The sequence below is a fragment of the Phyllopteryx taeniolatus genome, chromosome 11 (assembly GCF_024500385.1).
Source record: "Phyllopteryx taeniolatus isolate TA_2022b chromosome 11, UOR_Ptae_1.2, whole genome shotgun sequence".
Lineage (NCBI taxonomy): Eukaryota > Metazoa > Chordata > Actinopteri > Syngnathiformes > Syngnathidae > Phyllopteryx > Phyllopteryx taeniolatus.
The window spans coordinates 16,327,545-16,341,151 of NC_084512.1; the positions used below are offsets into that span (position 1 = coordinate 16,327,545).

General features: G+C 38.4%; 1 protein-coding gene across 3 annotated transcripts; it reads left to right on the forward strand.

The window, feature by feature from the left end:
• Window positions 1-264: 264 nt before the first annotated feature.
• sufu (suppressor of fused homolog (Drosophila)) lies at window positions 265-13,154 on the forward strand. Of its 3 annotated transcripts, none has more exons than XM_061788933.1 (12): window positions 265-629; window positions 942-1,076; window positions 1,402-1,538; window positions 3,946-4,088; window positions 5,711-5,796; window positions 6,085-6,157; window positions 7,942-8,098; window positions 8,171-8,267; window positions 10,035-10,169; window positions 11,018-11,156; window positions 11,644-11,716; window positions 11,794-13,154. In XM_061788933.1, exons 1-12 carry the CDS (start codon window positions 481-483, stop codon window positions 11,865-11,867), a joined length of 1,398 nt encoding a protein of 465 aa, XP_061644917.1. In that variant the 5' UTR covers window positions 265-480; the 3' UTR covers window positions 11,868-13,154. The 3 variants fall into 3 exon arrangements, with proteins under 3 accessions (XP_061644917.1, XP_061644916.1, XP_061644915.1); XM_061788932.1 differs by having other exon boundaries at window positions 7,945-8,098; window positions 11,644-11,712; XM_061788931.1 differs by having other exon boundaries at window positions 266-629; window positions 11,644-11,712.
• The last annotated feature ends 453 nt before the right edge of the window (window positions 13,155-13,607 follow it).

The following is a 13,607-nucleotide window of genomic DNA, read 5'->3' on the forward strand; positions in this document are numbered from 1 at the left end:
ACTCACACAATGAACAATTTAATTTATAGTCTCCAATAAATCTAACATGAGGCAGATGTGCTAACCAATTAGCTACTGTGCTACCACATTCAAATTAACTTCAAAATCCCAAAAGTATGCAGTAGGTGTTGGACAGCTATCACCCCCAAATATTTACACTGATCAAAATTATCAGCATTAATAAATAATAAGCGTAAGGTTAGTGCAAAACTACAATCGGCCCTCATTGGTTAATGACGACGTCAATCAATAACGTCACAATGCTCTCCTGACCAATCGGTACCGTTTTTGGAGAGGATGCCGAACAGGCTCGGGCCCCATCTGGGCGAAGCACAACGATTCAGTTTAAGTCGATAGCTTTGCTTATGTGAAGCTTATGGTTTAGTTGAAAGGATTTCTGCGAAGACAGGTGGTTCGCGGAGAATAGTAGCACTCCCCTTGCGGTTTGTAGTTAATTACGGCTCGTTTCGAGGCCGTGGCATGGACGAAGTACGGCCTAGCAGCGGTGCCCAAGCGCACGGGCTATCGTCGCTGTTTCCCCCAGGACTGCAGGCTATTTACGGGGAATGTCGGCGACTTTATCCCGATCAGGCAAACCCGCTTCAAGTTACAGCCATTGTAAAATATTGGTAAGTAAACACTCTACATTTTTTGTTGATATGTTTACTCTGCTTGAACTGTGTGTAGCAATTGTAAATGAAAATAGTTAGCTTCGAAGCTAACTTTAGCTACACACTCGTCGTGAGCTGTTTCAGAGCGTAGGACTTTACAACTTCACGCAAGCCGAACACAAAATACCTGTGCAACACACAACGTGCTAGGTTCGTTGTTTGTCCAAGCCCTTTGTATGATCATATGTGTTGGTCCCCTTTGTAGTGAAAGCGTAAACCCGGCCGGAGCAGTGTGTGACAATGATGATTTTTTTTTTTTTGTGTGTGCAGGTTAGGTGGTCCAGACCCGTTAGACTACATTAGTATGTATCGAAATATGGGCTGTTCAGCTCAGGACGTCCAAGAGCATTGGCACTATGTCAGTTTTGGATTAAGCGACCTGTATGGAGACAACAGGGTCCACGAGTAAGTAGTAAAGTACCATTGTTTACTATTTTGGCCATGTGCTAACATGGCTTGTAACGTTGGAGATGCGTTGGAATGATTAAGCCCATAAATTATTTTACATATTGGGTGTATAATTGGTCAATATGTCATCATACATCCTCCCAACTACATTACTACCATACCCCAGATCCCCAATTCTCAACACCTATGCCCTCCTAATTATCATGTTCCTCATCATCTAACCCCAAGCAGTTTATTTTTATTAGCGTTGTGCCTCTGACAAGACGCATGCATATGAGAGCAGCACTGTTGTTTTGCATCTCACCATGTGTATTTGGGTCAGATTCACAGGAATAGACAAACCCAGCGGCTTTGGCTTCGAGCTCACCTTTAGGCTGAAAAGAGAGATGGGGGAGACGGCCCCACCGACTTGGCCCGCTGAACTCATGCAAGGCTTGGCTCGCTATGTTTTCCAGTCAGGTGAGAAACAAAACACACTGATGAGTGAACCTACAATGAGGCATAATTAATAATATGCATGAATTCTAAATTGTTAAACTTTTTGGGGTGTTCTCCTTATTTGGTATTCTTCACTATCTTAGCTCGACTGTAGTCGGGTAAGTTATTACCCGCACTGGTCTTTATTTAACAGCCTCCCTTTGACTGCTGTTGCCATGTCACCTTTTGCCAAATGTTAAGAATTTGCTCTTTGTAATTGCAGTCTCTATTTCATCCAAATATGTATTAGTAGAAGTGCCTGTTTCTGTTTTCCATAGTAGACGAATCTATTGGAAATGGAACTGCCAATAGGACGTTTAATTTTATATTTACTGTACTTCCGATGACTGTTCTGTCAGGGTTTTTGTAACTTATTTATTATTGAATGTAGTGGAATGGTTGAGGTCGAACACTGTGTCAGGACAAAAAAATGTTTCCCATAGGAAGTAATGGAAATTGAAGTAATTCATTCTAGTGTTAAATGGTGTTAACATTTTATGAACTATACAGGCAAGTAACATTGAACTAACATCCTTAACTGTCATACAAGTGTACAAATTTAACCACTCCTAAGAACATTTAAAAATAGCAAAACACAGTCTTCACTGTAATTACGATTGAATGTCATGTGATGTTATTAAAGACCTCACACATAGTCACTTGTAAATGTATAATGGTATCACAGTGCCAGTTTTTATTCCATTAGCCACATTAGCACCTATGGCATCTTTTCTTTTCAACAACCCAAACTAAATAAAAGTGCTGAACTTGGCTTTCATTTAGTGGTTGTTGTGGTGAGGCGACTTAGCTTGTCATGTTTGTTATGATTAGTTAGTTTCTATTTTAGTATAGTTAGTAGACTGTCTATTTGAGTGTAGTCTGTTATGTTTAGTTGATTTATATACTTGAACTATAGGACCACAGTTATAGTGTTTTTTTTTTTATTATTATTGTATTTATTTGTTTAGTTAGGTCTCTTTTTGGGACTTAAAATCTGTTTAAAAAGTATTGGCCCCCTTCTCAAATGTTTATATTTTTGCACAGTTTCCCCACTTTAATGTTTAAGATCATCAAACAAATGTAAATATCAGACAAATATAACCCAAGTGAACATAAAATTCTGTTTTTAAATGGTGATTTCATGTATTAAGGAAAAAGCAATGGTCTGGGAGTGGCCTCGTCGAAGTCCAGACTTGAATCCGATTAAAATGCAGTGGCATTACCTTAAAAAGGCTGTTCATGCTCGAAAACCCTCAATATTTGCTGAATTCAAACAATTCTGCAAGGAAGAGTGGGCCAATATATCTCCACAGAGATCATAAAGACTCATTGACAGTTTTAGAAAACGCTTGATTTCAGTTGTTGCTGCTGAGGATGGGCCAACGAGTTATAAGGTTTAGGTGGCCATTACTTTTTCACACAGGGCCAGGTTACATTGAATAGTTTTGTTTCCTTAGTAAATGAACTCACCATTTAAAAACAGCATTTTAAGGTCACTTGAATTATATTTGTCTGATATTTACATTTGATGAGCTTGAACATAAGCAAAAATATAAGAATTTGAGAAGGGGGCCAATACTTTTTCATGGCACTGTATTTACCTTAATCTGTGATTTTGGGTACTAAATGTTATACCATCTCATGGGTCAATGTATGCTGGTATAACAATTCTGAATCCTTGAATTTGTATTGTACAGAGTTGCCACGTCAGAGACATTTGATGTTCTTTTTCCAGTTCTGTGGTTGTGTATTTTTCCTTCTGAACGTGCCTTCACTGGTACTGCTTTGTGATTACAAATGGGAAAAGAGTCTCCCCAGAAGCAATATACGTGTACAGAGGAAGTCCTTTAAATCAGGGGTAGCTAACACGTGGCTCTTTGGCATGAATTTGTAGGTCATTTTCCGAATTGTCAGAATGTTGATGAGTTAGAATTTTGAGGTCCCACTGTGAAATGCACACACATTATCCAAGCACGTTTCTAAAATCCTTGCATTGGAAGGGACTAAGAGACTTTTTGATCAATTCTCAAAGAAGCCTGTTCTCTCCAGTCTCCCCATCTCTCAGCCCTCCAGCTGGGATCAATTTGCTTGTGGGTGGGCCTGGCGTCTGAGCTGATTTCTCACCCCCCCCCCCCAAACACACACACATACACACATTTATAGTACCTCGCAGCCAAACTAAACTGGGTGCATGTTACCTCCCAAGCAAATGTAAATGTAAATGTAGATTGACACTTGTCACCATGAGGCGTCAACTTTACTTTCACTGTCCTCTTTACTCTGCATTGTATAGACGGTGACTTTGAAGTTCGCCCGCAGCCTCTCACTGGTGGTCCAAATCCAAACTAACACACGAGGGATTATAATTTACCCTTTCATGTCCCCACAGAAAACACATTTTGTAGTGGTGACCACATATCATGGCACAATCCCCTGGACAACAGCGAGTCTCGCATCCAACATATGTTGCTCACAGAGGACCCTCAAATGCATCCCATTCAAACGCCTTTTGGCACTGTCAGCTTCTTGCAGGTGGGTTCAAATGTTTCATACCATAGCAGCAATAAATGCATTTTATCAATTGTTTGTCAGAGAGAGAGGTTTTTTTTAGGTTTCAGTAGTTCTAAGCGGGTTCCCGCTGACATGGACTGCTTACACACACAACATAGCAGTCAACAGAAAAGTACTAGTTTTACAAAAGTGCAGCCAGTGTTGGCAATGTAGCGATTTGGTCGTTAAAGTCCCCTCCAAAAGTACTGGAATGGCAAGGTCAATTCCTTTGTTGTGTATTGAAGACTTTTGGGTTTCAGATCAAAAGATGAATATGAGACAAAAGTGCAAAATTCCAGCTTTTATTTCATGATATTTACATCCAGATGTGTTAAACAACTCAGGACAGAGCACCTTTAGTTTGAACCTCTACCAAAGTGATGGAAAGACCAAAGTATGCCGAAAGAAAAGATCTGCTTATGATCCAAAACACACAAGCTCATCTGTGAAGCATGGTGAAGGTAATGTCATGGCTTGGGTTTGCATGACTGCTTCTGTAACGGGATCACTAGTCCTTATTGATGATGTTATTCATGATGGTAGCAATAGAATGAATTCTGAGGACTGTTTTGTCTGGCAATTTACAAAAAAATGCATCCAAATTAATCGGGAGAAGCTTCATCATGCTACAAGACAATGACCCAAAATAAACACAACAAAGGACTTAATCAGGGGGAATAAGTGGAAGGTCTTAAACTGGCCAAGTCAATCACCGGACCTTAACCCAATAGAGCATGCATTTTACCTCCTGAAGAGGAGACTGAAGGGTGAAAGCCGCAGAAACAAACAAGAACTGAAAGAAGCTGCAGTACCTTGTACCTTTTAAAGGACTGGAAAAGCATTTCAAATGAAGAATGCAACAGTCTGAAGTCAATGGGTTGCAGGCTTGAGGCAGTTATTGCAAGTAAGGGTTATGCCATCAAATATTAAATGTTATTCACATTAAGTTAATTCAATAATGTCTGTTCCAATACTTCTGCTCACTTGAAAAGTGGGTGGCGTCAAACAAAAGGTGCTCTGTCCTGAGTTCTTTAACACATCTAGATGTAAATACCATGAAATAAAAGCTGGAATTCTGCACTTTTGTCTCATTTTCATCTTTTGATCTGAAACCCAAATGTCTTCACTATACGACAAAAACAAAGGAATTGACCTTGCCGTTCCAATACTTTTGGAGGGGACTGTATATTTAGTGACTATTTTTCCAATAATCCACCGGCAACTTTAATTCCTGCTACCAAACAGACAATACAATATGAGCTAAATCATCTTCACATTGTTTTGCATATGAAAAGAAAGGAGCACGGTAGGGGTAATCCATTTATTAAAAAAAGTATTTATTTATATTACTTTTGTGTGGGTTGATAAATACATCCCAGGAGTGAAAAAAACCCAGAACTGCAAGTACTTGTTTTGAATATTGTCATTGTAATTTGCTTTTTCGAAAAGCAAAGGGGGGAAATTTTATTAAAATCAAAAATCTTTTTTTGGGGGACGGGGGGGGGGGGTATAAGAAATTTAATTTTAAGGTTGTATTGCCTATTCATAGCACAGAGTTAACATTAAGCACACATCATTCTTAAATGTTGTACTGTCGCCTGCAGATTGTTGGCGTTTGTACAGAGGAGCTGCAGGCAGCACAGCAGTGGAATGGCCAAGGCATCCTGGAATTGATGCGAGGGGTTGGAATGTGAGTTCAACTTAAGGGCTGCTTACAACACATCATTTTCTGCTAATAACAGAATAAAAAAAAAAAATTGTTTTGGCCATCTTTGCCAGTCAATGTGATTTGGAATATTCAAATGTTTTGACAGAGTAGCATAGAGTTATTTAAATTTAACCACTGTAACTAATTTAAGGGAATAAAAACAAAAGTTATATTTTCACACATTTTCCTACCACAGTGGAGAAAAACATATCCCTTGTGTTAAAAATGTTGCGTTGTCGAACTAATTAATGACAGCTGTTGTTGATACAGAGCCGGCGGTCCCTGGCTGATCACAGACATGAGGAGAGGGGAAACCATCTTTGACATCGATCCACACCTACAAGTAAGGCTTAATTACGTTCTGACCACTCCCTAAAGTAATTAAGAGTTATATAAAAATTAAGGGTGTGACAAAATATGTATATTGTAATATATTTCACAGTTTGAGATATTGATACTGTCAACGTTCAAGTACAATTTTTCCCTCCTTTAATAATGGTTATTGTGATGAACAGATGTTTTCCCTAATTCCCTATTTGTTATTTGCGGGGGATAGGATCTGTGCCCTGGCATGAAAGAAAACGCGAGTAATTGATACCCACATTCAAAATAAATAAATACATTGGAATAATTATAGTTAAACTGTAATTCTACCACAAACTATGATCCCAAAACACTTAAATATAATTTCAAACTTGTCTTATAACGTTACCCTTAAAATGGATGGCTTGCATATTTAATACATGCACACATGTTGCAGTATGACTGTAACTTCCACTACCAACCCAGGCTAAACTTAGCTCCTCCCTGACATAAGAAGGTCTTCATCTCTCAATTGAGATGTATCACTTCAACAATACTTCCTTGTTGTATTTATAAATAAAAGAAATATTCATTCTCATTCATGCAAGTCCATGAAGGCATCGTTTAGTCACGTGACATGTAACGTGTATGTATTTGTGTATATGTAGATTTATATTATTTATAAATACTTTTACCATAATTGCATTTTTTTGTATGTGGAGTACATATTTTTTTTATTGGGGTTACGTATTTTTTATGTGGGTTACATTGAGATCAATTGTGGCACCTTAAGAGTTTTACAGAAAGAGCACAAAAATGTGGAAATGGGTGATTCTTTCAGTAAACAGCTGAGGTGTAGGTTCCAAAGGAAAAAAAACACATTTCGGAGAATTCGTAAATAGTGAACCACGAATAGGCAGGGGTTCACTATTTAACGATTATTACATAATGGCTGTTTCGTGGTATTATTTTTACCGCTACCGCATCATTAGTTACTATGAAATTATAACTTTTTAGATGCTGTAATAGAACTGGTGAAATACTCAGGGCATTGAATCGATCGATTCAGTGGCCTGAAAATGAAATGAGCTGGATGAATGAGAATATCCACAGGCAACTTATGAAATAGTGTATTGGTATCCTAGTAGGGAACTGTTTCATTTAGATTTTTGGTAATAGGCAGGGGTTCACTGTTTAATGATTATTACATAATGGCTGTTTCGTGGTATTATTTTTACCACTACCGCATCATTAGTTACTATGAAATTATAACTTTTTAGATGCTGTAATAGAACTGGTGAAATACTCAGGGCATTGAATCGATCGAGTCAGTGCCCTGAAAATGAAATGACCTGGATGAATGAGAATATTCACAGGCAACTTATGAAATAGTGTATTGGTATCCTAGTAGGGAACTGTTTCATTTACACTTTTGGTAATGGGGTAAGAAGATTGGCTCTAGCATCTATTTTAAGCTAGGGTTTCAGTGTCCTTTCAGATCAGGGGCTAGGATGCAAAAGCATTTGATCTGGCACACTATATACATTCAAAAAAACAAAACGTTGGAGAAACTGTTTTAAACAGGCCATAATCATTTAACCCACCAATGGTGATAGTATATACAATATTAAGCTTTTTTCAATTGTTTTATCATTGCTTAATCAATGTAGTGTGACTTAATAAAAACTGAAATGGTCCCTTTATAGGTCACCTTCTGTTTTCAAGCCTTGTTTGTGAATCTATGAGTCTGAAGCCCCCCCTGTTGGTGCTGTAACCACCCTGCAGGCCTAGTGTTGATGATTGCGTCTGTCTTGCTCATCCAAGCAGGAGAGAGTGGACCACGGCATCGAGACAGAGGGCTCCAACCTGAGCGGGGTGAGCGCCAAGTGCGTGTGGGACGACCTGAGTCGACCGCCCGACGACGAGGAGGACAGTCGATCCATCTGCATTGGCTCACAGCCTCGCAGACTCTCCGATAAAGGTGCTTCCAGTTCTTGGGAGTGTGTATGCAGCGCATGATGGGATCATTCCATGCTGACGTGTGTATTGACAGACACGGAACAGATCAGGGAGACCTTAAGGAAAGGCCTGGAGTTTAACACCAAGGCAGCACTGCCCCCCATCAGCAGCCAGAGACATGACAGATCTCAGTGAGTATATAGATATACACACACACTCTTCTTACACCAAGGGTTATTTCAGTTTTTCTAGTCTTACGAGGGCCATATTAAAATACACTGGGGAACAGATTTTTATGCTGATGAAAACTAAAATTATCATGCTGATTGCAAAATTGCAGTCAGTTTTTTTTCTAGCATGTTTTTTTCTCCACAGCCTACCCTTCAGATAAGCAAAATTCCACTGATTAGCTGTAGTAAGACTTGCCAGCTGATTATGATTGGACTCATCTACAGCTACGTGGCAACTTGTTTGTGCAGTCACAAATGAGGTGTGTGGTGAGAGGTGTGTGGAGCTCCCAATAGGGTCAGTACTATCAATATCTGCAAACAGAAAGCTAGCATAGTAGGAATTAAGAGGATTTGTGCCAAATCCTTTGTAAAACATTATAGTGTTAAATAAACATTGCAGTCATGCCTGTTTCTTTCATATTTCATTGTATGTCAATACTTGAGAAGTTTATAAAACAAGCACGTCTGTGGAGTACAGTTTCACATTTTTTTAAGAAAACGGGGATCTATAGTTAAAAAACATGACGTGATAGAGAAAAACTGAGATCAGTTTCCGCACCAAAATTTTATTAAAAACAGCTGGCAGACCTAACTCAACAAAATTGTTCTCCAGTGTTATTGAAACATAATGATGCAGCGATTGGAACAACCATTTACTATGTTATGAGCACCTGTGGGTTAAATGTTCTCACAGTTCCTCTGAGATTGTATTTGTTTTTAGTATTGCATTACTGGTTGGATCAAGTGCTTTCGCAGGCTTCAGATGGTCACTGGCCCTGACATCTGACATCATCATGTGTATTTGCAACTCCAGTGGTACCACTACTTAAGTGTTTCGCAATATGAGCCATCGGTTGGACAATTTTACGAGTGTTAAATGGTGGCAGTAAACTTCACAAGCAGCAGTTTGGCAGATGGTGAACAATTTTTCAACAAAAAAAAAGCCAAGTGCTTGCTTCAAGCTGTTTGACAATTCCAATTGAAGTTTACTATAAAGCAAAACATTTAAAAAAAAAAGAGAATTACACATTGTGTATTTAACCAAACCACCTAAGTTTGCCTTCTGAAAGTCCACTGGCTTCATGCTAACATCGTACGGGAAATGCCATAGGTGGGCTAAGGAAAGTAGCATCAGTGTGAAAGTAAAAAAGTTGGATTGGGATATCCCTAGCAGCAGCACATATAGACAAACACTATACGAATACTCACAGGCCTTTACTGTGATGAAAAATTACTACTATTACTCCTTCTGTGTTTCATCATCAAATCTACATGTGCTATTTTTGTATCTATTATGCTGCACCCTGGTGGCCATGGCACGCACACCAGAAGCTGTTTAATTCTTTACCTTCTATTTAGTTACTTCTGTACATTTTTATGAAGTACAATACCGTATGATAATTTTCATTAATTTTTGATGTTTTTGCTGGGGTGGGGGTGGGTGGATGGGAACAGATTAATAGAATTTCCAGTGTGGAAAGCTGATTTGAGATGTGTTTTGAGTTACAAGCATGGTCACAGAACAAATTAAGCTTTTAAGTCAGGACACCACTGTATTGCATTGCTTCTTACTTACAGGAAATTTCATCAAACATTCCCATTAGCACAGGAGCATTTCCTGCACACAAGTGTTTTTTGTCGCACAGCAACTTCCTCCATGTTTATTAAAGCACATCACACTTCCTCACTTATATTTCCCTTTTTTGTGTCTTCTTTGTTTGTTCTCAGAAGTCGAAAGGACAGTTTGGAAAGCGAGAGCTCAACAGCTATCGTTCCTCACGAGTTAGTCCGAACGCGACAGTTGGAAAGTGTCCATTTGAAATTTAACCAAGAATCCGGCACGCTGCTTCCCCTCTGCTTACGGTACCTCACATTTACCTGGTTGCAATACATTTGGTACCAATATACTGGTCAACTTTCAATGAGTATTCTCATTTAAAATCTGTTTTTCCTCATGAAAAACAATGCCCACTTTTTCTGGGTCAAACTGTCACTATCATAAGACTTAATTTGATGACTCTGTATCAGCATTTCAGTCTAGAGGTTCTATTTTATTACGTATATTACGTAAACTACACAGTTGGGCTGGGTGATTAATTCAAGTTTTTTTTTTTTTTGTCAGGATTTTTTTTTAAAAGCATGGTGCCAATTTATCAATTAGAAAAGCAGTGATTTATTGATATGATGGAAACCTTTGTATCCCAGGCGTGTGCTTCCAAGACACAATTTATGTCAAAGTTGATGCTGGGGGGGAAACTGTTTCATGGCTATCAGGAGAAATAAATCAGAAAAGGAGAAACAAAGGCAAAACTTGATTATCATTGTCGTTTGCTTTTTCTGTAAGGCGAAGGGGACAAAATTTATTAAAATTGGGTTTTTGTGTAGAAAAAACAATCTAATATTTTATATCAAGGCCATATCGCACAGCCCTACTACATAGTAACACAATTGAAACATGATTCATATTAAAATCTGCATTAGAGCACCGTGTATTCACACTTGTACTATTTTTTTGCCACAGTTGAACATGAAAAATGTTTTGTCATGATGAGCTCGATGACGTGCTTAATGTCATTAAACAAATGGTTATCCAACAAGGTAGAAATGTAAGCTTTCAGGTTTACTTGTAGACCTTCCCATGTGTGCACTTAGTCTGAGTGTTCACACTGCTTCCTGAGTTGCATAACAGAATTTGAATGAATGTCTTACAGGGGCCGCTTGCTGCACGGCAGACATTTTACTTTCAAAAGTATCAATGGCGACACGGCCATTACGTTTGTGTCAACGGGGGTGGAGGGAGCCTTTGCTACTGAGGAGCATCCATACGCAGCACATGGGCCCTGGCTTCAGGTACACACACAAATATTGTTTTTCCTCAAATAGTTGCCATTGCCCATTTAGTAGGTAGGACTCCATTGTTAATCAAAACAGCAGCACCTTCTGAGGAACCTAGATACCTCCAGTGTGACAAAATTGTAGAATTATTTTTAATTCTATCATTACTATGTTTTTATAAAGTATGGTATTTGTGCTATTTTTTCTCGTTAAAATACAAGTGATTATTATTTTTTGTGGTTGTCTAGAACAGATTAATGGCATTTTGACATCTTTAACTATTTCTTATCAGGATTAGCGCTCCCGCCGAATCTGACATATTACTCCACAATTTTGTGTGTGTCCATCCATGTTTTATGTTCCTTAGGGGACTATGTAACTAAATTTGTTTGTCCCCCGTTTGGCATAATAGTCTTTTTTTAGTTTGTTGTTAACTCCAGTTTACCTTTGCATATTGTAAATTGCTTATTTTAATGAATGAGTTTATGTACTTCATGTTTAGATATTGTTGACTGAAGAGTTTGTGGATCAGATGCTCGGGGATTTGCACGATCTTAACACCCGTGAGGATGTGGGTAAATTTTACCAAGTTCTAACTTTTTTGCCTCAGTTTTGTTTTGACTGACTTGACCAACTTTTCCTCTTCTAATAGACAAAACTACCAAAGGAGTACAGTTGGCCAGAGAAGAAGCTGACGATCTCCATTCTACCAGACTCTGTGTTTGATAATCCTCTGCAATGAGGCAGAGATGCTTAATCACTACAAACAAAACAAAAAACACAATGTCAAAACCTGCACATCCACATGCTCAGAGGACACAGTGACGTTGAGGTGTCCTCGCAAACGAAAAGTGAACTCCAAAAGACTATCAGGCGATCTGGACCGCTCAGTCTCAGGTCCAAATTAGAAACGTTGGTTGCGCATGCAGTCGTCACGTCACAAGCAATAACTCGTGTTCTATTTATTCCAGTGGACACATTAAAGAGGAAAAAAAACTCAGCTACTGATCAATTTAAAAAAATGTTTTATTTGATATTGCCTTGATGTGTACATTTAACAAATGCTGGACATTTTTCCTGTTATGATGCCAAAGTAATGTCTGTCATTCAATGTCAATGTTTTTGACTCAGTGACATAAGCCAACTTTTCAACTATTTCTTTCTTGTATATCTGACTAATGCTGCAGATACATGCCCCCCCCTGCCAAGATTATGCATCACAGGGGTGGGGAGCCTTTTCTTATCAAGGGCCATTTCATTTATATATATATATATATATATATATATATATATTTCTTTTTAATAAAGTCCTCCCAAGGACCATACTAAATGTACAAAATATAAGCATTTCCTCTGAGGTTTGATTTGTTTTGAGCCTTGCCAGATCAAACTGTTTATGGACATAGGTTCCTCAACTTGTTACATAGAGCCAGTTCTGTTTATAATGTCTCCATTGACTTATTTTGTAATAACTGGTCTATTTTAGTGTTTTAAGATGGCAATCTCTCCAGCGTTATCTGTAGGGGCCAGTGGCGATGAAAAGGTTTGGATTTTTTGTGTTGTCGTTTGTACCAGCAGTTTGACAATGAATTAGAGCAAAACTCCTCAGTGCCTCGAGTTGAAAAGGACCACACACACTAAACGGTGTTGACTTAGTCATCGTTAATTCTTACATCATCATAAACTGCTTGGATTTTAATATCAATACCACCAAAACTGAAAAGACTAATTTTGCTACATTGTCTTTTTAGAATGTGTACTGTTACACTATACTGTATGTAATGACATGATATATATATTTTTTGTCAGTCTTTTTTATTGAGTGGTACATTTTAGATAACATGGTTTTGTTATTTGCCATTTTATTGGACTGAATTTGCTGATTATAATCCCAAATGCAGGGTAGGTATTTACACAAATAAAGATGGAACACTAATAAACAAGCATTTGATATATTTTTGCCTGATTAAAAATACACCAATCATTAAAGCACCTGTTAAAGAATGAGCACTATATGGGTTTGATTTATATGCTTGCTAAAATATTAGACATGACCATGTTCCAATTGGACAAAATAAGGTCTTTAATTTAGGCTGTTGTAATCTTCGTCTGGCAGCACGGTAACCACCGGTTAGCATTTATGCCTCACAGTTCTAAGGTTCAATTATTTTACTATTCAACTTTGAAATATTACTGGTGGATGCAAAATCGTTCAGGACTAAAGGAAACGTGTATGATTACTAATTTGCAAATATTAGCTTCGCAAAAATATGCCCAGCTTCTGTTATCTTTGAGATTTACACATTGCCACGCTTTATGTTGTGCTTATAAATTTATTGTCAATATTTCACGGGCCCCAGGGGGCTTCAGCTCATAAAAGTAATTGCTGCTGACTCCCAGCCTGCTGGCCTCTGCGCCCGCCCTCCTCCGAGGCTCCTCCCCTCCCCTCCCCGTGTATGTATCAAC